This window comes from Pelodiscus sinensis, chromosome 11 (assembly GCF_049634645.1).
Source record: "Pelodiscus sinensis isolate JC-2024 chromosome 11, ASM4963464v1, whole genome shotgun sequence".
In the NCBI taxonomy this organism is placed as follows: Eukaryota; Metazoa; Chordata; order Testudines; family Trionychidae; genus Pelodiscus; species Pelodiscus sinensis.
In genome coordinates this window covers 35,699,317-35,725,453 of record NC_134721.1, presented here as the reverse complement: position 1 = coordinate 35,725,453, position 26,137 = coordinate 35,699,317, and the positions used below count along the sequence as shown (strand labels likewise).

At 51.2% G+C, this 26,137-nt stretch overlaps 1 protein-coding gene across 25 annotated transcripts in view; it reads left to right on the top strand.

The window, feature by feature from the left end:
- The window catches only part of NRXN2 (neurexin 2), a 354,461-nt gene that overhangs the window by 42,478 nt on the left and 285,846 nt on the right, over nucleotides 1-26,137 (top strand). For 20 of the 25 annotated variants that reach the window (XM_075939216.1, XM_075939213.1, XM_075939215.1 and 17 more), the window contains exon 4: nucleotides 5,446-5,475. The exons of 4 other annotated variants lie outside the window; for them this stretch is intronic. In XM_075939216.1, the coding sequence (XP_075795331.1) occupies nucleotides 5,446-5,475 (30 nt within the window). Of the gene's footprint in view, nucleotides 1-4,720; nucleotides 5,022-5,445; nucleotides 5,476-26,137 lie in introns of those variants that run through there. One more of the 25 variants, XM_075939217.1, reaches the window with a different exon arrangement.

The window sequence follows — 26,137 nt, the reverse complement described above, 5'->3', positions numbered from 1 at the left end:
TGGCAAGCGATGTGGGCCCACACACACAGGAAGACACCCCCAAATCCCTGCCAGTCTGACCTGAGTAAAATTCCTTCCTGACCCTACCTGGGCCACCAGCCAAAGCCTGAGCATGTGAACAAGAACGAGCTAGCCAACATCTGAAGCAGAGAATGCTTGGTACCACCTCAGAGCCCTGGCCCTCCCCTCCCACTGTCCTGTCTCCAGCCCTGTGCAAGGCTGTGTGGGGTACTTAGCAGTGCATGTGTCACAGTGCGTGTGCATGGCATGCAGATGGTGAATATTAGGGCAGGTGCAAGCCCATGAGGAGCATGTGTGTGCATGTATGTGTGTGATACCTCAGTATATAACCATGTTCTGTTGTATGTGTCTGGCATGTTGGAATGCATGTGTAGCGCGTGACTATGACCTGGTGTTTTGTGTCCATAGACTAGGCTGGTGCACATACATGAGAGGTGTGCACTCTTGTGTCTGCATGGGGCATGAAGGTGGGAGTGTGTATGCAAGGGAGGGTTTGTGTAAAGTGGGTGTGCAAAGGAGGATTGTGCAGCATGTATACAAGAGAGGGCCCATGTGGTGAGCATGTCAGGAGGGCACAGGTGCTGAGAGGCCTGGCAGCACTTGCTGTCTGTGCTCGCACAGCTGTGAGCAGTTGGCAGTAAGGAGCCCGTGGTTGGACTTGGACAAGGCGGAGGCTGGGTGTGATTTACTGCCTCCCCAGTACCAGAAGCTACTGTATAATAGAGCTGGGGAATCCTAGTTAATGTGGGAGCAGGTTAGCCAGGAGAGCAGAGCTCTGGGTGGGGGTTTCAGGTCGGGATTGTGAGGCACCAGTTTCATACTTCCTGTGGTGCCAGTGAACACTGCCAGCCTTCCCCCCATGGCTTTCCCTCCTCAGGGCCCCCTCCTGTCAGGGTGCTGGGGGGGCTGCAGTATTGGAACAATATGGCTGCTACCGTCATGCCTGAGGGATTCTTGGAGCTGGTCTCCATGGTGACGGGAGGAGAGCAGACAGCATCCTAATATGCCAGGCCTGGGCCTCTGTAGGGTGTGTGTGTGGGGGGGTGGGGAGCGGGGGGGGGCTGGTCTCAGCTCCCATACAGCTTCTGTCCCCTCCCACTGCTCCCTTTCCCCCCTCCCCAAATCCCCTCCACTGCAGCCCCACATCTGCTCCTTTTCTCCTGCTGCAGCTTCCTGCTCACCTTCCCACGCTCCTCCAACCTGTGGCCATTAACTCCTCATCCACTGTAGCCCCCACAACCCCAACCTCCTGTCCCATACAGAGACTACTGCCCCCAACAGTATATTCCCACTGCTTCCATTACAGACTCATTGGCTTCCAGTTGGCCCCTGGAAGCGAGGTGGCCAGCTGGGATATCCCTGAACAACGCAGCCTATTGGGAATCAGTCTGAGACCCATCAGATTAATTTCACATCACCACCGGAAGGGAGAAGGGATAGCAGCTTCCCATCACCCCCACTGCCACCCCCCCCCCAGACAGTCACCCCCACCTCGGATCAGAGCTGGTGCTTTTCATGTCTCATTTCCCACCCCCCTGAGACCAGGGTGAAGGCATGAGAACTCCTGGTTCTGTTCCTGGCTCTGGGGGATGAGTGAGGTCTAGTGGATAGAGCAGGACAGGGTGAGTTGCAAGCCAGGACACCTCGGTTCTCTCCCTGTCTTTGAAGGTCAAATTCTCCTTCCCCTGAAAGTCATAAGCCCTATAGGCTGTAAGTGGGTGCCTTTGGGCTGGGTAGGGATGGTGATGGGTGAAGGAGAGCATGTGTCTTGGGGTGGAGACATCTGGGTGTGAAGTAGAGAGGGCCCCATGTCATTTGCATGAAATTGCCTGATGTCTTGGAAGCAGCTGCCTGGCGCAGGGAGAAGAGCGGACACGATGATTAATGACGCGGAGGCACTCGGGCGGGCGGGAGAGGAATATTAATGCTTCCTGCTCTGCCTGCCCATCTTCATCCTCACCCGCAGGGGAGGAGTGGGAGAAGAACAGAAGGAGGGGCCATTTGGGGAATTAGTTACCCTCTCGCCCCAGCCTCCCCACACTGTGTCCCCATACTAAGGATGTGAATGTTTAACCAATTAACTGGTTAATTGGTAAGCCTCATCCTTAAAGTGTGAGGCTTATCAGTTAAGATTAATTCACAGGGGCTGGAGCAGCTCCCCACCTGCTGTGGGCAGGGAGCCGCTTCAGTACAGGAGCTGCTCCAGTCATCTGTAGTAGCCCCTGTCTGTGGCGGGCCTGGGTGTCTGGAGCAGTGTCTGTCTCTGGTAGTGGTGGGGAGGTGCAGGCAGCGGCTGTTCTAGCTGGGCTGCCTGCGGTGAGGGGGCCACTCCAGCCCAGTGGTGGATGGGGAGGGATCACTTCAGCCCAGCTGGACTGGAGCAGCCCCCCTTTAATGGGTTAATCAGTTAAACAATATATTTAACTGGCTAACCAATTAAATGGGATTTTACATACCTACCCCATGCAACTGCCCCATGAGAGACAGAGTTGGGATGGTTGGCCTGGTTGAATCCCTGTAAGCTATCTCTTCCCTTCCCCAATCTACCAGGTAGCAGCATGCGGGCTAGGCAAGGTGGATCCCAGCAGATTTATGCCCCACATCTTGATCTCTCAGGAGGGAGTATAGAGGGATGAGGTGGGTAGATCCCAGCTGGGGATTCCAGGGGGTCTTTAACCCTTCTTTAATCTGTTGGAATGGAAGGTAGCACAGGAGCTGAATCCCCCAGTAAAATGTATAGTTAGGCAGAGCAGAGGCTAGGATCTTAGCAGCTGACCCCAAGAGATCTGTTGACCTCTGCACACTGATCTATCCAGAGGCATCATGGGGGCCAGCGGTTCCCAACCTTTTCCAGATGGGAACCCATTTTGACAATTCAGGGAGACTTGGTGGTCAGGAACCCAGATGGAGATGTGGGTGCCGTCAAAAGTCTCCCCTTCCCCCCGCCCTTGGGAAAGCCCATGTTGACAAAGCCAGCGACAATGGCATCCATATCACCAAGGTTGATGACCCTGCGCAGCAGGATGATGTTGATGGCCCGCACCACCTGTAGAAGAAAGCAAACAAATAGAGACTCATAGGGATGCCAGGGCCCTCCGGAGATCCCCAAACCTAACCCCCCATTCCGCCACAGCAGGAGCAATCCCCCATCCCCCAGCAGGGCTTTGTGAGGGCAGGACTGAAAACACTCCCAGGGAGAGGGGTTGTACCACCACTTCCATGACCTCAGGCAATTCAAAAACGGGAGGGGGGCGGAGACACTTGGCGACCCTTTTGAAATGTAACGACAACCTGTATTTGGGTTGCAACCCATAGGTTGGGAAACCCTAATGGGGGCTGAGCTGGGTGAATCCCAGCAGTTGGACTCCAGGGATCTGTCCCCATGGTCTTTCAGGAGATGGAATAAGGGCTGGGCTGTGTGGATTCCAGGGGTTTGTTAGCATTACCCCAGTCTTTGTCAGTGGTTCTGAACCAGGCGTCTGGGTCTCATGGGGATGGGCATGAGCATGCTTCAAGGGGGGCCAGAAACTTTCTGGGACCCACCGCATGGGGCTTCAGCCCAGGGCCCGGAGGACTGCCACCTGGGGCAGACACCTGAGTAACCTAGCTTCGCAAGGCCCGTTGTGGCATGGAGTCCCAAGCAATTGCCCTGCTTGCTATACCAGTCCTGGCTTTTATATGTGGAAAATTAGTTCTTGTGGCACAGGTGGGCTGTTGAGTTTTTATAGCATGTTGAGAGGCCTCAGAAAAAAAAGGTTGAGCCCTCCCACTTCGCACCTCACACACTGGCATACGCAGCTGAGAAGCTGAGTTGCAGTGGTCGGGCAGGAACTGCGGAGGGAAATCTGCCCAAATGCCACGAGGTCCTTCCCTCTTTTCCAACCACCCTCCATAAGCAGCCAAATTCAGGTCTTCCTGGGAGACCAAAGAAGCCGGCAGCTGAACCTTTTTTAGGCGTTCGGGTGGGACCCCCAATTGTGTCATGCAATAGGAAGGGGGGGGGTGTAGTGGGGCACAGGCGGCAGAGTTGGTAGCCAAGATTCCTTGGTTTCACAGGGTTCCTATCTACTCTAGCATCCCCTGCTTCCTCAAGGAGGGAAAGTGATTCCTTGGGGTGAGGTCGGGGGGGAGGGGGCGGGGAAGCTCATGTGGGGATGTGCCTGGCCTTACCCCTTGTTTGGTGTCCGCCACCCTGCAGGGTTAACAGTGGCCATGAGGTATTGAAAATCCCTTACCCCCTGCAGCAGTGTATGGGAGTCAAATCTCTTCAAATGGTGTTTTCTTTCTCTGTGTGTGGGGCGGGGAGAGGGTGCCAGGCAAGGAGCAGCTGCTGTCGGAGGTGCCAGTGTGCTGGCAGCAAAGCAGTTTGGTGTTAAGAGGAACTCTTTGCTGGTGCCAGAATAGCCACTTGTGCTCCCATGGGGTGATTCCCGATTGCCCGGGCGTGTGTGTGAGGGGAATCAGCCTCAGTGAGTGCCACAGGAGTACTGGGGGTGAGGGGAACCTGCACTGATGTCAGCAGTGGAGTTACTCCTCATTTGCACTGTATGTAGCTCCTCTCACTTTGGTGGTGGTGGTCCTGTGTCGGGGAGGGGAGAGGAATTCACACTACTGCCTGGCCTGCACCAAGGTGACCAAAAGGGTAATTCTCTCCCTTGACTTCCATGGAGTGACTCCTGATTGACACCTGCAGTAGCTCTTCTCATTGTACAGCAGTTAGTCCTGCTTCCTCTCGGTGTGTGGGAGGGGCAAAATCCTCCCTAGTGACTGCTGTGGAGTTCATTTCTGCTGATTTACACTGGGGGTAGCTCCTCTTCTGGCTGAGATCACTCCTGGAGCACTTGGGGGCAGTGAGATGCCAGCCAGCCCCCAGCTAGCCCTTATGACTTCCCACCACTAACCCCCTTGCCTCCCAAAGCAGCAAGTACGCTCCAGCTCTTCCTGCGGGACCCTCTGGCACCAAAGGCAACGCCGTTCCCCACATGCCTTCTCAGGCCTTGGTTTGTGTCTCTTTCTCCATTGTTATTTTTCTTAATTTTATTGTTTAACCGGAAAAAAAGAAGCATTTCTCCGTCTCCCTGCTACAGAGAGACCCCGAATGCTTTTTTTTTTTAAGAGACTAATAAAGACCCCCTCCAAGACTCTCTTCTGTTGTCCTGTTTCAATTTCAGTTCGATCTGTCCGGGCTTTTGAGTTCTTTCTTTTTCCTTCCCTTTCTTTTTTTGTTTACTCCGTTTCGGCATCCGAACCCCTTTTCTCTCTCTCCCCCCACCCTTTTCTCTCCCCCTGGGGCCTGGATGTCTGTCACAAGTTAAAAACAGCTTTTAAATTGTGGCAAAAAGATTAAACCCTCCTTTTTTCTGTGCGTTTATATGACTAGTCTTTTTTCTTTCTTTCTTTTTATCTTTTTCCTCTCCCCTCAAGGTCCTGCTCATCTGACGTTAAACAGCCAAGGTATGACACTTTACCTTTGTTATTTTCACCCCAAACGAACAGAAGTTTTAATTTCCGCTCCTCCCTTCTGATCTCCATCCTTCCTTCATTTCTCTCTTCCGGTTATTTTTCTTCCCACCCTTTCTCCCTCCCATTCGCTTGAATCATCTCTTGACTCGCGGTGGTTTTTGCCATGGTCCCAGATGTTTTGCTCAGACGCTGTGCTGTGCAGCAGGGTGGTAGAGAGTCTAGCATGTGCCAAAGCCAAAAGGATAAAACTTGATTTTCTGGAATGTGAGGCTGGGGCAAACAGTAGGTGGCTCAGGGTGATGTTCTGATTGTTAGCAGTTGTATCTATGGTGGTGGCTGTGGGGGGATTTTGAAGGTGGGGGTGGATCTCTGAGCCTGGGATCTGGGCCTCTGCTTTTCAATTGGTGTTTGCTTAGTATTGCTTGTGTGCAGCTAGCGATGATTCACAAGGGTGCCTGTGTGTGGCACATAAGAGAAACCAATCTTCGCATTGAGACACGAAGGGGTGTGTGTGTGTGTGTGTGTGTGTGTGTGTGTGTGTGTGTCTGTCTGAGCTGTACAAACACTTGCACTCAGACCCAAGGGGTGTGCGTGTGTTTCCTGGAGCTATGGAGTTTTGCACTGATACACAAGGGTGTCTGAACATCCAGGCAATAGACCCTTGCACTCAGACACAACGGTGTGCGTGTGGGTCCCAGGGGTATAGACTCTCAAAATGGAAACGCAAAAGTGTGCCTGGGTCCTATCACTGATGTGAGAATGTACATGTGTCTTCAGGTGGTAGGAACCCTCACACAGAGACGACCATGTGTTTGTTGGAACTACAGATCCTTGCAGTTAAAACAGAGGGTGTCTCTGTGTCTGTGTCCCATTGGCATGCCCCTTGAAATTAGTTGAAGTGTGTTCCAGTGGTATGGATCCTTGCAATATGACACAAGGACCTACATATGTTTGTCCCAGCAGTACAGGCCTGCCTACTGAAATGAGAGCATGTGCGTGTGTCCTTGTGATACGGACCCTTGCACTGAGACACGAGGGCATATGTGTTGACTGGCACTATGAATCCTAGTAGTGAGACATGAGGGGGTGTGTGTGTGTGTGTGTGTGTGTGTGTGTGTGTGTGTGTGTGTGTTCTGGCACTACAGACCCTTGTAGGGAGACGTCCTTTGTGTATCCATGTCGGTATAGCCCTCGTGCTGAGACACATGGGTGTGCATATGTTTGTAATGGTGCTACAGCCCGTGACCGTGAAACATGAGGGCATACCTGTGTGTCCTGACTGCATGGAACTTGAAATGACATCTGTGGGTTTGTGTACAATAGGGATGTAAAAACCTGGTTAATCAGTCAGTCAGCTGAATCTTAGCTTTTCCTAATGTTTAACCTGTTAACTGACTAAAAGTGGAATCCAGGCTGGAGATCAGCCCCCACCCCTGCACTAGGGCTGGTGCTGCCACCAGTTCTCAACCTCGGCAAGATTAGTCCTTTGCTTGTAGGGCGCTTGGGTTCCCTGCGGACAAAGCCTGCTTGTCAGGTGCCTGGACTTCCCACAGACAGAAGCTGCTCTGGGTGAGAACAGCTCCTATCCACAGTGGGTTCTCTGCAGGGCTGGAGCAGCCCCTGCCCCTACTGTTTCAGAGGGGTAGCCGAGTTAGTCTGTAACAGGAAAAACTTAAAAAAAATAAATAGTCTGGTAGCACTTTAAAGACTAACAAAACATGTAGAAGATATCATGAGCTTTCGTGGGCCCAGACCACTTCTTCAGATGACTGGAGTGTTGGAAGTCCAGAACCAAGACTAAATAAGGGAAGGAGGTTGAGGGGGAGAGGACATTGGGTATATCTTGCCACGTTACAGACTCTCACATTCAGATGGGGATGTGCACATCTGTGCCTTGTTAGTCTGGACCCTTTATATGCAAGGGTATGAATATGTGCATCTCAGTAGAACATACACACACGTGTCAAGTGTGAGGCTATGTCCCTGCATTACAGAACCTTTCACTGAAAAGTGAGAGCATGTGGGTATATACAATTCTGTGGAATAGACCCTCACACCGAGACACGAGTTTGTACATGTGTATTCTGGTTGTATGGACCTTGAAAGAAAAGCGTGTGTGTGTGTGTGTGTGTGTGTGTGTGTCTGGGAGTAGGAACGCTAGCATTAAGACAGAAGGGTGTGCACGTGTGTGTCTCAGGGGTATGTCCTCTCCACTGTGGGAACGTCTGTGCTGCAGTTTGGAGCATTCTTCCTAGCTTAATTGAACAGACATGTGCTAACTTGCTTGAGCAAATGTGCTAAACGAAGCAGCATCTCTGGCTGTAGCATGGGTAGCATCTGAGGCTACCTGCCGGAGTAGAAACCTGCCCTGGACAGCTAATCCAAGCTACTGTCTCAAGCTATGCTGTTTTTAGGATGCTTGTTCAAGCAAAGCTAGCACCTGTCTGACTACCCAGCTGCTGTGCAGATGTATCTTGAAACTTTGTGAATTAGGGATGTTAGCGTATAGTCATTTAAACAATTAACTCATAAACCTGTATGGGTATGTCTACACTACAAAGTTAATTTGAACTAACAACCGTTAGTTCGAATTAACTTTAATAGGGGGTACACATACAAACCACTAGTTCGAATTTAAATCGAACTAGCGGAGAGCTTAATTCGAACTAGGTAAACCTCATTCTACAAGGAGTAATGCCTAGTTTGAATTAAGTAGTCTGAATTAAGGGCTGTGTAGCCACTTAATTAGAACTAGTTGGAGGCTAGCCCTTCCAAGGTTGCCCTGGTGGCCACTCTGGGCCAAACCAGGGAAACTCTTCTGCCCCCCTCCCGGCTCCGGAGCCCTTAAAGGGGCACGGTCTGTCTACAATGCTTGTGCCAGTTGCAAGCCTGCCAGCACCCAGCCAGTAGACCCTGCACCTGGCACGGCATGAGCCAGCCACCCGCTGCCACCCAGCCCTCCACCTCTTCCCAGGACCAGGCTGGCGGCTCCCAGGTGCCTGCCCCGGGGCCGTAAAAGATGGGCGCCTGCCTGGTCTAGTGTGGAGATCATGGACCTCATCGAGGTTTGGGGGGAGGCCTCCAACGTCCACGATCTCCGCACTAGGCACAGGAATGTGACCGTCTAGAGCAGGATAGCTGCCAGCCTGGCCACCAAAGGCCAGGAGCAGGTTTGCATGAAAATCAAGTTGGTCCAGTGAGACCCCCGACCCTGAGCTTAGTACATAAGAACATAAGAATGGCCATTCTGGGTCAGACCAAAGGTCCATCTAGCCCAGTAGCCTGTCTGCTGACAGCGGCCAACACCAGGTGCCCCGGAGGGGATGAACCGAAGACAATGACCAAGCGATTTGTCTCGTGCCATCCATCTCCAGCCTTCCACAAACAGAGGCCAGGGACACCATTCCTACTCCCTGGCTAATAGCACTCCATGGACCCAACCTCCATGAATTTATCTAACTTCTCTTTAAACTCTGTTATAGTTCTAGCCTTCACAGCCTCCTGTGGCAAGGAGTTCCACAGGTTGACTGTGTGCTGTGTGAAGAAGAACTTTTGCTTATTAGTTTTAAACCTGCTGCCCATTAATTTCATTTGGTGTCCTCTAGTCCTTCTTTTATGGGAACTAATGAAGAACTTTTCTTTATCCACCCTCTCCACACCACTCATGATTTTATATACCTCTATCATATCTCCCCTCAGTCTCCTCTTTTCTAAGCTGAAAAGTGCCAGTCTCTTTAGCCTCTCTTCATATGGGGCATGTTCCAAACCCCTAATCATTTTAGTTGCCCTTTTCTGAATCCTTTCCAAGGCCAAAATATCTTTTTTGAGGTGAGGAGACCACATCTGTACACAGTACTAAAGATATGGTGCACCATAGATTTATACTTCCCCTCCTCCTTCTTCCCCTGGCTTCCCCCTTCCAGCTCCCTCCTCCCAGGTTTCCCCCTCCCCTCTCCCACCCCCCTCCCACCTCCTTTTCCCAGTCTCCCCAGAGGTTAATCCTCCCCCCCCCAGTTTTGTTAAATAAAGAGAGTTTCTATTTTTGAACACATGTCCTTTATTTTTTACATCAGGAAGTGGGGCTAGGGAGGGGTAATTGGAAGGAGGTGAGGGAGGAATGGGGCACGAGCCCCTGATGGGGAGGACAGGGGTGGCTCTGTGGGCTCCTCGGGGTGGAAGCTCTCCTGCAGGGCCTCCTGGACCCCACGGATGGCAGCCTGCAGCAAGTGCAGCCGGGCTGATGGCCGAGTGCTGTATTGTGCTGAGTGTGTGCACTCAGGGCACTCCAAGACAGGACTGCTTTGCTGTCCCTCTTCGAGTTAGACAAGCAAGTGGGGAACCCTGAGAACTGTCTGTCCGGGGTGGAGGTCGGGTCCCTTTAAGCACAACCCTCGGCTAGCCTGAGGCAGCAGCTCCACACTCTAAGTCCTAACCTGATGCCCTGCCGGCACTGGTTCCGTCCAGCCTTAACTTCGGTTCAGGGTCCACTCAGTGTGGACATGGTATTTCGAATTAGCAAAATGCTAATTCGAATTAGTTTTTAGGTCTAGATGCACTAATTTGAATTAGCTTATTTCGAATTAACTAATTCAAATTGTTAGTTCAAATTAGTGCTGTAGTGTAGACATACCCAAAGAGAGGCAGTAAGAGGGGGGAGAGAGGAACTGAGGTTCATGGGGAACTGGCTTTTAAGCCAGCTCCCCACGAGCACCAGATACTACAGAAATGCTTGCCCCCCACGCTGCTGCCTCTCTAGGGGTATGTCTACACCACCACCCTAGTTTGAACTAGGGTGGTTAATGTAGGCAACCGGAGTTGCAAATGAAGCCTGGGATTTAACTCCTATTCTGAACTCCCGTTACTCCTTGTGGAACGAGGTGTACCGGTAGTTCGGAATAGGAAGCCTAGTCCAAACTACCTAGTTCGTGCCGCGTGTAGCCGCGGGGCACGGAGTCCGAACTAGCGGACATTTAAAAATGGCGGCGCCCGGCAATATGCAAATGAAGCCCGGGAAATTTAAATCCCGGGCTTCATTTGCAACTCTGGTTGCCTACATTAACCACCCTAGTTCGAACTAGGGTGGTAGTGTAGACATACCCTAGCAGAGGCAGCAGCATAGAATGTGTGTGAGGTGGGATTCGGTATGGAGATGCCTGATCACCCCCTTTGCTGCCTTCCACAGAAGCAGGCGGGCTGTCTGTGGGGAGCTTGGGCCCACTGTGGACCGAGGCTGCTGCTGCCCTGTGCTGCTGCCTCTGATACAGAGGCAGGAGTGTGGAGCGGCAGGGGGCTGCTGGCCCCACCCCTGGGACCAGTGAATAATCGTGTAACTGCTAAGATTGGTGCAGTTACATGATTATTAAATGCTATTTAACATTCCGATTGTAAGCCCTCATACTGATACAGAGGCATGCATGGTATCAACCCTTGAAATGAGACATCAGGACACGTGTGATTTTTTGTGGTAACATGGATGCTCGCAGTGTGACACAAGGGCACAGTATATGTCCCTGGCTTGCACACATTGGAAATGAGACCTGAGGGGTTGTAGTCCTCTGTTCTGACAGCATGGATCCTCACAGTGAGATGGGGAATTCTGTCTGGGAGGTATAGAGTCTTGTAGAGAGACAGGAGGGCATGTGAGTGTGCAGTGACCCTCACATAAGGGTCTGTGTGTTTCCCAGTGGCATGGACTATCACATGAATATAGGAAGGCGCATACTGCTTTCCTGGCCATGCTGACCCCTGAACTGAGAAGAAAGGAGGGTGTAGGTGTGTTCTCCTGTCTGTAAAGACCCTCCAGCTCAGACACGAGGAAAAGCATGTGTGTTGTAATTGTACAGACCCTTAAAATGAGATGCAAGGGGATGCGAGTGTTTCCTGGTGGAATGGGCCCTCACACTTAGACACAAAGGTGCATTTGTGTCTCCCTGGTTCGTACCCTTGCACTAACACATGAAGGCTCACCTGTATCTGGTTGGTAAGGATACTTACATGGAGATAAGTGCGCCTGTGTTTGCTTCAGTGGTGCAGACCCTTGGACTGAGACACAAGGATGTGCTTGTCTTGGGGATACAGATGCTCACGCTTAGACATGTGAGTGTGTGCTTATCCCTATGGTATGGATGCTTGCACTAAGACACACAGTATGTGTGCGTCCTGCCAATGCAGTAGCCCTTGCTTTCGCATCAGGGCATGTGTGTGCTGTTGGTATGCACCACTGGGATGTGAGGGTGTATGTTTATTTCTTTGAGTGCTTGCTTATGTCCATTCCACTTAGGTGTGTGCGTGCCGTGTGCACAATTCCTGGAAGCTTTTTGCCCTTAGCAGTACCTGTTGGGTCAGTGAGGGAACCCCCTAGAATGGGGATGATATGGCCATGCATATATACCCCTGCTGGCCCCCAACTCCCTCAATTCTTTCTTACCGCCCCTGACAGTGGCTGGAATGCTTGTCTTGCATAGCATGCCTGCCCTTAGTAGTCTATCTAACCTTATCTAGTGTAAATAGTTATTCATTGTTCTGAGTTATCTGTTGTAAATAGTTAGGAAAGAGTTCTCTTGCCCCCTCCTCCTTAGGGGGGGTATGCCGGGGGCCCCAGGGCTTCAAACCTTGTTGGCATTGCTGGAAACCTATGCCATGTGGGGACCCCCATAAGGAGCATCTGAAGTGCTTGAGAGAAGGACACCTCACAGACTCTTGTAACATTTGCAAATCATTCAAGTTGTGAACCAAAAGAGAACAAGACTCAAGCTTCTCTTGATGGAATTGGCATTGCAACCCCAGGCACCCGTCGGTGAGGCGCACACTGGGGTCGGTGCGGGAAGTCAGGCACTCAGAGAAACGCTCTGCAGCGCCGGAGCATCGGTGGGCACCGAGGCACCACTCCCAGTCCCCGGTGCCACGTGCGCACAAGAAAGCACAGAGAGGGAGGTCACCCTCCAGAAGGAGCCAGGAAGCATGCCTGAAAGAAGGATGCCCTGATGCCCCAGCTCACGAGTGTCACTGGCATGGCCCAAGCTCCCTGCGGGTGAGTAGCCCGGAAACTCAGGTCCTGTCCATGGAGGAGGGCCCGCAGCCGCTGACTCCAGAGACGTTTCTGGCAGCCCAGGAGCTGATTGAGCTCACGGTGTCACCAGGGCCGGCACAGGTGGGGAAAGGCAGGGAATCACGGTGACCCTGGTACCACCTTTGGCACCGCCCATCCAGGCACTAGGGAGAGATGCAGGCCCGGCACCGACTACACTACTGGCACTGACCTTTGTAGTGCAGGACCTGATGCAGGTTAGGTACACCATCCAGCAGGTGGCACCGGCACTGTGCCCCCCGGCACCGGAGTCCGAGGTCATCCCCCCACTGGCACCGCCAACTCAGCACCGAGACAAGCCGTTGGCCATGGCCCAGCACAGCCAGGGGAGGAGCCAGGCATCAGTCACAGTACCGCCATGGTCTGCATCAGACTACTCATCTGAGTCGGAGGCGGAATCACTATCCAGAGCCTCGTCATGGCGCTCAGGCAGGTTGTGGAGGTCAGGGTCCATGCATAGGTCGAGGTCCCAGTACTGATCCAGATCTTGGCACCGATCCGACTCGCGGCACCAGTCAAAGAGGTCCAGCCCATCAGTGGTGTATGTCATGGCCGCTCCAGTGGCAACCACCTCCTCAGTGGCTGTTCTGGACCCCATGGGCATACCACCAGGGCCAGGGCACAGAAAGGTTGGGGTCAGGGTTGGCCTCATCTTACTCGGGTCCCCTCTGCTACCCCGCTCATGAGGGACCCAGGATCAGAGAGCAGAGCCAGTCCTCCCGGGTCGATGGGGGCCTTGGTGAGCTCTCATCAGCCACCGACCGTGTTGGATCAGGCCCTAGTGCAGCCTCTGCAACCTGGAGTGGATGTACCACCAGAAGGGCCATCTTCGCTGAGGGACTCTTCTTCTTCATTGCCAGATGAAGCCCTAGCAGATCCGTCCCCAGTTATGCCAACCATGGACATGTGGGCACACCAGGACCTCTTTAAAAGGCTGGCCCAAAACTTGGGGGTTCAGGCTGAGGAGGTGAAAGGAGGTGGACCCAGTGGTGGACATAATCATGGCAGATGCCCCAGCAAAGATAGCCCTCCCTTTGAATAAGACTGTGGCTAAGATCACCAAGAGCCTCTGGCAGACCCCCAGCCTCCATACCACCAACTCAGAAGGGGGTTGAGAGACAGTACTATGTGCTGCAAGCAGGCCACAAACACCTGTTTGCCCATCCGTCGCCTGGCTCGGCAGTGGTACAAGCTGCCTGTCAAAGGGGAGTTGCGAGCCTTCTCTTCTGAGCCGCCTTATACGGTGTTCTTGAAGGACAAGGTGACCCTACATCCACACCCCGTTTTTCTGCCTAAAGTAGTGTCCCTGTTTCATATGTCCCAGGAAATTTTCCTGCCAGTTTTCTACCCGAAACCACATGAAGACAGGAGGGAACAAGCATTGCACATGCTAGACATGAGGAGGGCCCTTGCCTTTTATTTAGAAAGGACGAGACAATTTCGTAAATCTACTCAGCTCTTTGTATCTAAAGCAGACAGGATGAAGGGTTGTCCACTGTCAGCTCAGTGCCTGTCCTCGTGGATTATGCCATGTATCAGGACATGCTATGACCTGAAGAGGAAACGGGTGCCGCCTATCATGGCCCACTTCACCAGAGTCCTGGCCTCCTCCACAGCGTTCTTGGTGCAGGTGCCAGTCCTAGACATCTTCAGGGTGGCCACTCGGTCATTGGTCCATACTTTCACTACCCACTATGCAATCACGCAACAAGCTAGACAGGATGAGGCGGTTGGTAGGGCAGTGCTGCAGTCCGTTTCAGGGTAAGATTCTGACCCCGCCTCCGTGGGGATGCTTGGGAATCACCTAAGTGGAATGGACATAAGCGAGCACTTGAAGAAGAAAAGACGGTTACTTACCTCGTAACTGTTGTTCTTTGAGATGTGTTGCTTATGTCAGTGGAATCTCCGGCAAGGAGGAACTGAAGGGGTTGGGGTCCAGCAGGAGTACATGGGTATGTCTACACTTCATTCCTCTCTCTCTTGAGGAATGCAAATGCAGACACCCGAAATTGCAAATGAAGCGGGGATTTAAATATCTTGTGATTCATTTGCATAATCGTATAGTGGTGCTGTTTCGAAATAGTGCTATTTCAAAATAGCGCCATAACATGATTATGCAAATGAATCACAAGATATTTAAATCCCCACTTCATTTGCAATTTCGGGTGTCTGCATTTGCATTCAGAGAGAGAGAGAGAGAGAGGGGAATGAAGTGTAGACATACCCTAAATGTGCAGCCATACAGGTGCCACTCTAGGGGGCTCCCTTGCTGGCCCAACGGGTACTGCTAAGGGGAAAAAGCTTCCAGGAATCATGCACGCGGTGTGCACACACCTAAATGGAATGGACATAAGCAACACATCTCAAAGAACAACAGTTATGAGGTAACTGTCTTTTCCCAGTGGTACCGAAGAGGGGTGGGTGTGTGTGTGTGTGTGTGTGTGTGTGTGTGTGTTGCACATAACAAAATTTATTTCGCCCATGGATGGAAAAAAATAAAGGAAACATTGACACAGACCCCTGCATTATAACACAAGGGTGTGTTAGTGTTCAGATTGCACTGACTTTTGTACAGAGACAGGAGATTGCATGTGTGTAGCACAGGCTTTTGAAATAAGCTTTGTGTATTTCCTGGTGGTATGGAATCTCACACTCAGAAGTGAGGTGTGTCCCGGCAGCATGGAACTTCATGCACAGAGATGAGAGGTGTGTGTCCTTGTGATATAGACCATTGTTCTGGGACACAAGGATATGCATGTGTCTAACCCATATGGACCTTTGAAATGAGATGCGAGGGTGTGGTTGTCTGTCCTAGCAGGATGGCCATTCACAAAGGCCTGTGTATGTATTCCAGCAGTTTGGACCTTTGGTTGACAAAGGAGGGTATGTTAGGGATGCGAAAGATTAACTGGTTAACCAGTAAGCATCACTTTTAAAGGGTGATGTTTACTGGTTCCAGTTAACCAGTGGGTCCTGGAGTAGCTCCCTGCCTGCCGCGAGCAGAGGGCTGCTCGAGCCCTGCAGGGTGAGATGTGGACAGGGGCTGCTCCAGCCTGGTCAGATCAGCTCCTACCTGCAGCAGGGGAGGGGGGACACTCCATCCTCCTCACCCTCCCTTTTATTGGTCAACCATGTTTAACCAGTTAAATGGGATTTTACATCCCTAGTGTGTGTGCATTAGGGATGTTAAATATCGGTTAATTGAATAGTCGATTAACCTCATGAATTCTTATTGGTTAGTCGACTGTTCTATTGTTCCTGCGGTGGGATTGGCAACGAGTGCACTCCTGAGGAGCCCCTTGCCACCCCATGCTGCTGTGTCTATATCAGAGGCAGCAGTGCAGGATGACAGCAGTCCCTATCTGGGGTGGGTGGTGTCTGGGCTCCCGGACCTGGCACAAGCCGGACTGCCTGCCCGCCTGGTTCCTAATACACTCTAAATGCAGAGCTGCAGGAGGGGTAGGTGCTGGACCCAGTGCAAGCCAGGATGAGCTGGGCTGCTGGAGGGCCTGCTAAAAAGTTTACTGGTGGGAGCAAGGGGGAAATGCATGTAGTCTATAGCATTAGCCTATAAGCTTTTGCTTGTCAGTTAATTGACTATACTCTTACATCCCTACTATGCAGGCCGGGACTTTACGAACCATTGCAGTGAGACGCACGTGTGTCCTGGCACCACAGACCTCGCACAGAGACATGCAGATGTGTGTTGTAGGGATGTAAGTGACTAGTCGACTTGACTACAAGCCTAGACTTATCGGGTAGTCAAGTCACTACTCAACTAGTTGCATCAGAGGCACCAAGTGGGGAGGAGCAGGAACCAGTGCTGGGGAGAGCCAGCTTAAAAGCCAGTTCCCCGCCAGTGCCACCTCCATGGGGGAGAGGGAGGCAGGGGAGGCAGAGGTGCAGTGGGGGAAGCAGCGGGGACCGAAGCAGTCCCTGCTCTCGCAGGGTACCAACTGCTATACCTCTCCCTTTGAAATGTGCAAAAGACATGGGAGCCTCTTGCACACTTCAAAGGCAGAGGCTCAGTGGGACAGTGAGTGCCCCGCATTAGTGACTAATTGAGTAGTTGATGGAAATTCCATCGACTACTTGATTAGCTGATTAATCGAAATTTAACATCCCTAGTGTGTGTTTCAGTGATATGGACCCTTGGTCAGAGGCATGAGGTCATGGGCAGGGCTCAACAAATTAGTCAATGTACTCGCCTGGGGCGAGTAGATTTTAAGCTGACACTGCACCGCAGCGCGGTCTGCGCATGCGCAGCGTTCCAAACTGCATGGCTGGTGAGCGGGGCTCACTGCCGCTTGTCAAGCCCTGGTCATGGGTGTATCCTGGCTGTATACACCATTGTAGTGAGGTATGAGGGTGTATGCACCTGCTAGTGGTGTGTACACTAATAGGTAGGCACACAGGCTACTTGTGTTTCCTGGCAGTCTGATTCCCTCACTGAGACATGAGATGCCTGTGTGCTTCCTGTTAGTCTACGCTGAGCATTGAGATACGAGGGCAGCATGTGAATGTCTGGGCAGTTCAGACCACTGCACTCTGATAGAAGGTGAGTAGGTGTTCAGATGGTATGGTCCTTCACATTTTGATTCGAGAGTGCGCCTATGCCCTTACTGAAAGAACCCTTTCAGTGATACGTGACAGGGTGAACGTGTGACCTGATGGTACAGACTCACAGACAGATACAAATTAGGGGTATTAAGGGCTAGTCAGCTATCCAATAAGCAAATGTTGATCGGATAGTCGACAAGATAGTTGACTAGTTCCTTCCCATCTCTTGCTGCCTTGATCAGATAGAGGCAGCAAGGGGGGGAAAGAAGAGGGTACTTCCAAGTGGCAGCACTGTGTGGAGCTCAGGGTCAGCTGGGGAGTCCCCAGCTGGCCCCGGGCTCCGTGTGGCGCTGCCCCTTTGAAATACCGCTGCTGCTTTTCTAAGGGGCAGCGTACACAGAGCCTGGGGTCAGCTGGAGTCCCTAGCTGACCAAAGGGGCAGCACCGCATGGAGCCCGGGGTCAGCTGGAGTCCACAGCTGATTCTGAGCTCCGTGAGGCATTGCTCCTTTGAAATGCTATGTCAGCATCTCAAAGGGGCAGAGCCGCCCTATCGACTAATCAAATAGTCAATGCAAAAATGCATTGACTATTCGATTAGTGAATTACACACTACTTAACATCGTTAATACAAATGTGCACCCTTCAAAGTAGCATGGACCTTTGCATTGAGATCTGAGTTTGTGCGTGTTTGTTAGGCGTGTACTGACCCGATCAGTGAGACACTAGGGTGTTCCGGTGTAGCCTAGTTGTACGGACCTTCTAAATGAGATGGAAGGCACATGTGAGTGTCCCAGCAGTACACACCATGCCTGGCAGGTCTGAGACAGGGGACGTGCCACTGTAGATTTCACAAGACATAGGAATGTGTTACGTGTCTCCTCATGTTACGTACACTTTGACAGACAAACGCAAGGGCCTATGTGTGTTTGCATCCTGGCACTATGGCGCCCACATTGAGACCTGAACAGATGCACCTGAAGCATGTATGTTTCCTATTAGTTCATCCTATCACAGTTGTGACATCGTGCACATGACTTCATGGGCTCCTGCCCTCAACTACAAGCATATGTGTGTGTTTTCTCATGGTACAGATCCTGGCATGAAAAAACAAGGTGCACATATTTGTACTGGCAGTATGAACCATTGAACGCAGACACTGTTTGCGCTTTTGTGCCAACAGTCCATATCATTGTATTTATGCTAGGGATGTAAAATTTAGATTAACTAATTGAATAGTCAATGGAATTTCCATCAACTACCCGATTAGTCGATAAGGGCGTGTGGCAGCATATGCACACCCCATCACAGAGGTAAAGATATTCAGGAGCGTGGACGCCACCTGGTTGTCCGCAGGGTTGTCAACCATCTCTATAGTCTGTAAATATCCCCTTATGGTCTAGGGTAGTTGAGCTTAGTGTCAGAGGTCAGTAGTATAGTCCCTTTTCTCAGGACAGTACAGTCTACCAGTTAGGGTCCATTGTGGCCAGCCCTCGCTCCAGGGCAGTAAAGCCTAGTGGCCAGAGTCAGTAAACAGCCCTGGTCTCAGGGCAGCATGGCCTAATGGCCAGAGTCAGTAGGTGGCCCTCAACTCAGGGCAGTACAGCCGTATAGCCAGAGTCAGTAAGTAGTCCTCCTTGTAGGGCAGTAGGGCCTAGTGGCCAGAATCAGTAGGGTTGGGGCAAACGCCGGGATAGGGGGACCCGGGCTTACCCTGCTCCACCAGATCCTAACCGAGAGCCCTGTGAGTGGCAGAACGGTCTACCGCTCCCTTGGCAGGGAATCTGTTCAAAACACACCAAGCATACCTGGGTGGGAGAAGCCTCTCCTGCACCCTCTCTGGATCACTTCCTATCGATTCTGGTTGACATCCCACGCCACGGCTGGGTCTCCTGGTTTCCTGGCAGCAGCTTCTCCCTGGACTCTGTGGTGGTTGCGTAGCGGCCATCTCCTGGGACGCCGGTTCTTGCTGGCTGCTGCAGCTCAGGAACTCTGGTTGGAGGTCTTTCTCCTTCACTGGCCAGCCCAGACTGAGCTGCTCTCCTGCCTATTATGCTGCTCCAGCACTTGGAGCATGCCCAGTGTGGTTGAAGGGGCAGGGCTTCCTCCACCCACAGGGTTTTCTCTCCCCCTGCTCCAGTGTGGTGTATGCACACCCCGTCATGCACCCTCCCCCTTAAGAGGGAGTCCGGCAGGCGTTCTCCCTCCCTGTCGACTTCCTTCAACCTGGAAAAGAAATCCGCATTGGCGTGGATTACCCGGTTGGTGGAATACATGGGAATCATAAGGTTTTAGGGAGAGATACCAGCGCGTAATCCAGGGGTTGGTCTATTTGGGTATGTCTACACTACCACCCTAGTTCGAACTAGTGGGATAATGTAGGCAACCGGAGTTGCAAATGAAGCCTGGGATTTGAATTTTCCGGGCTTCATTTGCATAAAGCTGGGCGCCGCCATTTTTAAATGTCCGCTAGTGTGGACTCCGTGCCGCGCGGCTACACACGGCACGGAGTCCGCACTAGCAGACATTTAAAAATGGCGGCGCCCGGCTTTATGCAAATGAAGCCCGGGAAATTCAAATCCCAGGCTTCATTTGCAACTCCGGTTGCCTACATTACCACCCTAGTTCGAACTAGGGTGGTAGTGTAGACATACCCTTCTTCATGTAGTTCAGCCACTGGAGGGGTGCATGATCTGTCACTAGCTGGATGGTCATGCCTAGCAAGTCAATAGCCCATTTTACTGAGAAGGCCTCCTTCTCAATTGTGAAATATCTGGTTTCTCTAGGAAAAAGGTTTTGGCTCAGAAATAAAACTGGACGTTCTTCCCCTTCCACCTCTTGTGATAAGACTGCTCTGAGCCCCGCTCCTGACTCATCTGTTTGGAGTACGAACTCCTTTGAGCAATAAGGGTGTACTAGGACTTGCTATTGTCCTAGGTGCTTCTTCAGGTCCTGGAAGGTCCTTTCACATTGTTCTGTCCATTTTACCTGACGAGGTTGGAAGTTCTTAGTTAAATCTGTAAGTGGTGCCACGATTGTCGCAAATTCTGGTATGTAATAGCCAGCTAGACCTAAAAACTGGCACACTTGTCTTTTTGTTTTGGGCGCTGGTGTCTCTGAAAAGGCTTGTATTTTACTAATCGTCGGGTGTAACTTCCTGCCTTCTGCTATGTATCCAAGATAAGTCACCTTTTCCTTTCTGAAGTGGCACTTTGCCAGGTTTGCTGTGTGGTTTGCTTCTCATAGGCTACATCTAGACTGCAAGCCTCTTTCGAAAGAGCATCTAGACTACAACCAGTACTTTCAAAAAAGCAAGCTGCTTTTTTGAAAGAGAGCACCCAGGCAGTCTGGATGCTCTCTTTCGAAAAAGCACATTTTGCATTACATAGCACCTTTTTTCGAAAGAGCACTTTCGACAAAAGGCGTTCTTCCTCGTAAAATGAGGTTTTCTGCGGTGGAAAAAAATTGCCACGTTCTTTCGATTTACTTGCTCTTTTCTAAGGGTCCCACCAGGTCCATCTCCATGTGCTCAAATGGTACACCTATAAACAGCAGGGGTATGAGGAGGCCTTAGGTACGCCCTTAGGCCCAGCTCACTGGCTTTCTGGGCATGAAGCACAATAATCGCTAACCTGCTGGTGTATACCAGGCCAAAAGAACTGGCATGCCCCTCACTGAGGGTCTTTTCCCTGCCTAGGTGTCCAGCCTAGTGGGTGTCATGTGCCAAGTGAAGGAGGCTTTGGTGTAGCCTCCGAAGGACTAGTAAGTGGTATATCTCCTCACATGTCTGAGGGTCAGCCACCATCCGCTACAATTGGTTCTTCTGGATCTCAAAGTGCAGCCCCTGTGGGTGTCTTGTCTCCTTTGTTTCTCTTGGGTCGTGGGCCTTAGCCTGCTCCCACACCTGGATCAAGGTTTGGTCTTCCCTCTGTTCTCTCAGGAAGTCTGTGTCCCTCTCCATCTCTACCTGGATGTCCTCCTCTATGGTGTCTCTACCAGGATTTGGGTCCCGGGTGATTAGAGGGACCTTCTTGAGGGTCTGTCTCCACTAGGGATGCAATAGTGCAGTGTTTCTCAACCCTTTTTTTTAATAAAGTACCCCTTTTTCAAAACAAGAAAAAGATAAGTACCCCCAGAACCAGGCACTCCCAGCCCCCCCACTCTAACCCAATGCACCCACTCCTCCCCCAGAGCCAGCCACCCCCAGCACCCCGCTCTAATTCAATGCCCTCCCCTCCCACAGAGCCAGGCACCCCATCTCCCCCCAGTCTAACCCATTGCCCTTCCTCTCCCCCAGAGCCAAGCACCCCAGCCCCTCCAGTCTAACCCAATGCCCCACCCCTCCCCTAGAGCCAGGCAGTGGATGTATGGTAACCTTGCCTTTGAAGTGCCCGCTCCCGCTGCCTGTCCCTGCCTCTGCGGCTTGTCTGCAGGGAGCAAGCAGCCTGCCAGCATTGGGCTCGCTGCGTGGAGCTGTGCGCTCTCACCCCAGCCTGGCGCCCCCCTAGCGTGGCGCCTGGGGGCAACTGCCCCTCACACCACTGATGGGGGGAGGGGCGTTGGAGAAAAGCTTATTGTGCTGTTTCACCGCCTTTTAGCTCCTCTCCACAGTGCCACGGAGAAGGGGTGATGGGATGCGTTGTACTGAGCTGCGGGCGGGGGTGGGGGTAATGCACATCTCCAGGTTCAGCCGCCCTCCCCGCTGGAGCACCCCAGGAAGGCTAATGGGGAGGAAATGAACTAGGAGAGGTGGCCGTGGAAGTGATTTTTTTTTTTTTTCCTCCCCACTCACACCCACCCCCCAACTTGGAACTGCCCTGGGTCTCACCGGAGCCGCCCCTGCAGCCACGTGCTTTTCCTGCCAGGCGCTGGGGCATGTGGCTCTGAGCATTCAATTTGATAGGCATGTGCTGCCGTCCCCTTTGCAGCGCAAAATCCCGGATGTTTATTGCCAAATTTCACTTATGTCGAGGTACCCCCCAGACTTCTTTTGTGTACTCCTAAGGCTATAAGTACCACTAGTTGAGAAACACTGTAATAATATAATCAATTAACTGATTGATTAACCGATAAGCAAAGGCTTCTAGGTTAATACTATAGACTACACACATTTATCCCCCCCACCCCCAAGCACCCGCCAGTAACTTTTTTAGCAGGCTGGCCAGCAGCCTGGCTCAGTCCTGGGTCACGCTGGGTCTGGGACCTACCTGCTGCGGCTCTGCATTTAAAGTGTATTAGGAGCCAGGAGGGCAAGCAGTTCTGGCTCGTGCTGCGTCTGGGAGCTCAGTCCCCCCTCCTCACCACCGAGCAGGGGCTGCTACCATCCAGAACTGCTGGGCCTCTGTATCAGCCGGTCCATGAGGGGAGGTGGTTTTTAAACTGGCTCCCTTTGCAGATCAGCTCCCACCTGGCACCCTGTATCACCAAATGGCAGGGGGCCCCTCGGGAGTGGGGCTGGAGCACACTGGCTGCCGGCTCCACCCTCGGGGACTATAGACTCATCGAGTAACCAATAAGAATTCATGAGGTTAATCAACTATTCAGTTAACCGATATTTAACATCCCTAGTCTCCATGGGAAACCCTAGCGTCCTCCCTCCTGGCGTCCTAGGTTGTTGCTTCCTCGTGGGGCAATAATCAGTCCCTCATGACCTCTTGAAACTGTGGCCAGTCTTGTCCTAACACCACTGGATATGTCAGTGGGAGGCCACCCCAACCTGGAGGAGCTCTCTTTGGCCCCAAATTTCGAAGTTTACCTGGGCGGTAGGGTAAGGACGCACATCTCTGTGGGTGCACTGGAGGTTGAGTATCTCCTCAGCTAGCTGGAGGTCCCATACCAAGCCTTCTCTTATAAAGGTCTGGCTGCAGCCAGAGTCCACCAGAGTGGTGGTCTTCATACCTACTACTACTACAGGGATTGCCAGGTTAGGGTTCCTTTGCCTGATGGCTGGCCACCCAGACCTGCCTGTAGTTGCAGTCCATGTACGGACAGTCCTTTCGGAAGTGTCCTCCTTGACTACTCTCCCAATAACAATCTCGGGCACTGGTGGACAGTAACTCATCCTTGTGTGGCCCTTTTTCCCCTTGTGAAGGTTTTTCATCCTTGTGGTGTCATGGGTCTCTGCTTGTTGATGGTCTGCCCTGTAAGTTTCGTCCTGCTGACTGTAATTGGTGTGCAGGGGCCTTAACGGTTCTGTCCTCTGGGTTTTCCTTCACCCTAGTCCCTTTAGTCTCCTGGGGCTCTCTGACCACTGAGTAGAGGTTCTGTATTCTTCCCCTGCGAGCTAATCCTCCATCAGCCGTGCTGCTGCCGTCAGTGTGGTTGGCCAATGTCTTTGGACCCACTCCGTGGCTCCTGGAGGTAGTACCTGTACTGTTACCCACACAAATTTCTCTATCCCTTCCACATTTTAGAGATACACACCTTCACCCAGTTCCTAGGGCTCAAGGTGCAAGCCTGTTAATTTACACACCCACCCTTACTCAATTCCTAGGGCTCAGAGCGGAATTTCCTGTGAGTTTGCAGGATCTTTACCACTGAAAGAGCCCTACACAGTAATATTCTTATCCTCTATTGATTGACAATTCCCAAACAAGCAGGATACACATGCTAAGCACACAGTGTCATGCTCACCAATGCTGATACAGGCAGGTAGACTTCCCCTGTTGGCCAAGCAAGGTCAGTCTCTATGGATCATAGCTGCTGCACATCACGGTCATGCAGGAGAATCCTGGCAGCTCTGGTCTCAGGCTGTGCCTTGGAGGTGAGTAGTTCTTCCAGGTCTTCCCCCTTCTTCTTGGTGTTCCTTCCTGTTCTTGTTTCCCTGTTGCTCTTCTTGCTGGTCTCCTCCTTGGACCCCAGTATATATAGTGAAACCTGAGTCCTGCTTAGCTATACCATAGCCAATTATTTTAGTATAATTTTACTAACCAATCACAACATACTGTAGCAGAATTACCTAACCAATCATACCCCACCGCCTTGGATAATTTGCACCTAGCAAAATTAATTATACAGCAGACAGAAACCAGACAGAGATCACACAGACAAACAATAGGAAAGTGATGACAGTAATCATAGAGTGCGGATTCCACAACCTCAACTATTGATAAGCAGTTTCTTGCCAGACAGAATGGTGTTAACTAAGTTTTCTTTACCCATCTTGAGATCTGTTTCTTTATCTGGTGACAGTGGGGACTGTTAGGACAGGCCCCGTCTCACAGCCTTGTGTAACACTACTTTAATGCAATTTAGATGGAATGCGAGTATGTGACTGCAGATATTACAGCTTAATGGCTGCTGCTCTTCTGTTGGAGGGTGTGTCTAGACTACAGGGTTTTGTCTACAAAAGTGGTCTTTTGTCGACAAAACTATACCTGCGTCTACACTACCGCCGCGTTCTGTCGACAGTAAGTCGACAGAACGCGGCAGTTTTGTTGACAGCGGTAAAACTCGTTTTATGAGGAATAATGCCTTTTTTTAAAGTACTCTTTCGAAAAAAGGCGCTATTGCATGCAAACTGTGCTTTTTCGAAAGAGAGAGTCTACACTCTCTTTTGAAAAAGTGACTTGCTTTTTTGACAGAACTAGTTGTAGTCTAGACGCTCTTTTTCGACAAAGGCTTTGTCGACAGTATCTATCCACAAAGCCTCTGTCGAAAAAGGCGTGCCGTCTAGACGTAGCCTGGCTGCAGAAGAAGGCTTTGGTTCAGGTCTACCAGCATGGCTACAGGCCTTCCAACATGGTTACAGAAAAACCATATTGTTACAGTACAAATTGCTCCAGGGCTACTATCTCTGTGACTTGGGGTCCAGGTAAGCCCTCCAGGTTCAGACATGTTCAGCAATGGTCTCGGATTCTTTGGGCAACAGCCCGGGGCCATGCCCTGGGGGAAACCCTTCTTTCTTCTCTGTGTGATGTCCCCATGGTACTCCACAGTAGGTGTCAGGCCCATCCTGGTGCCACAGGTCGGAGACGTTTAATAGTCGTAGTCAACCGTACTGCGCATGCGCTCTCGCAGCATTTGTGCCCTTTGCCTCATGCGCGTGGTCCAGCTCCTGCCAGTTCCTCTCAACTGCCGTTGGTCGCAGATGGAACTCTCCCTCTCTTCATGAGAAGAAGTGGGCTGTGCCCACGAAAGCTCGTGATACCATCTACATGTTTTGTTAGTCTTTAAAGTGTTACTAGACTATTTGTTGTTGTTTTAAGTTTATCCTGTACAGACTAACTCGGCTATCCCCTGAAGCAACTTCTTCTAGTTAGAGAAGCAAACATAGTTACTAGTTAGTAGTTTTTGTTAATGTTACCAGTTTATAGTCAATAGTTACAGTTTCGAGTTTTTTAGTTAAACAAAACAAAAAAAACCCTTTTTTCTTCGTTTCACTGGCCTTTAGGCTGCTGGGGAAAAAAAAAAAAAAGACAGAAAATCTCCAAACAGACGATGCTAGGTTCTCTGGGCTTTAAAAAATGCAACGTTTGTCACAAGCCCATGCCAGCCTCAGATGGCCATTCGTCTTGTATCCACTGTTTGGGCAAGGCTCAGAAATGCTTCAGAAATGCGCCCATTGCTCAAAGTGAACAGTGAGAGCCTGGTGGGAGAGGGAAATGTGCCTTTGAATGATCCTATTTGACAAGGAGCTCCAGTCATCAGACTCCTCGTCCAGAGCTATTCCAGACCCCATTGTCGCGAGAACCACAGGTCCGATGATGCATACCCAAGGGGGGAAGGACAGAACCAGGTGGACCGTTTTAGCAAATAAAAGATATTTATGACAGTGATGAATCTATAGTATTTATTCTAAGATTTTTAATAGACTGTGTTAATAATGAATTTACAGTATTTATTATATTCTACAATTTCTAGTTAAACATGTCGAAATATGGGGATGGCAAGGGGAATAGTCTCTTTTCTAAAAATATCCAGCTACACTAATTAAATAACAGTAATAACTACAAACTCTACGTACTACCCAAAACAACTACAACACTAAGCTTATACAACGAAGAAA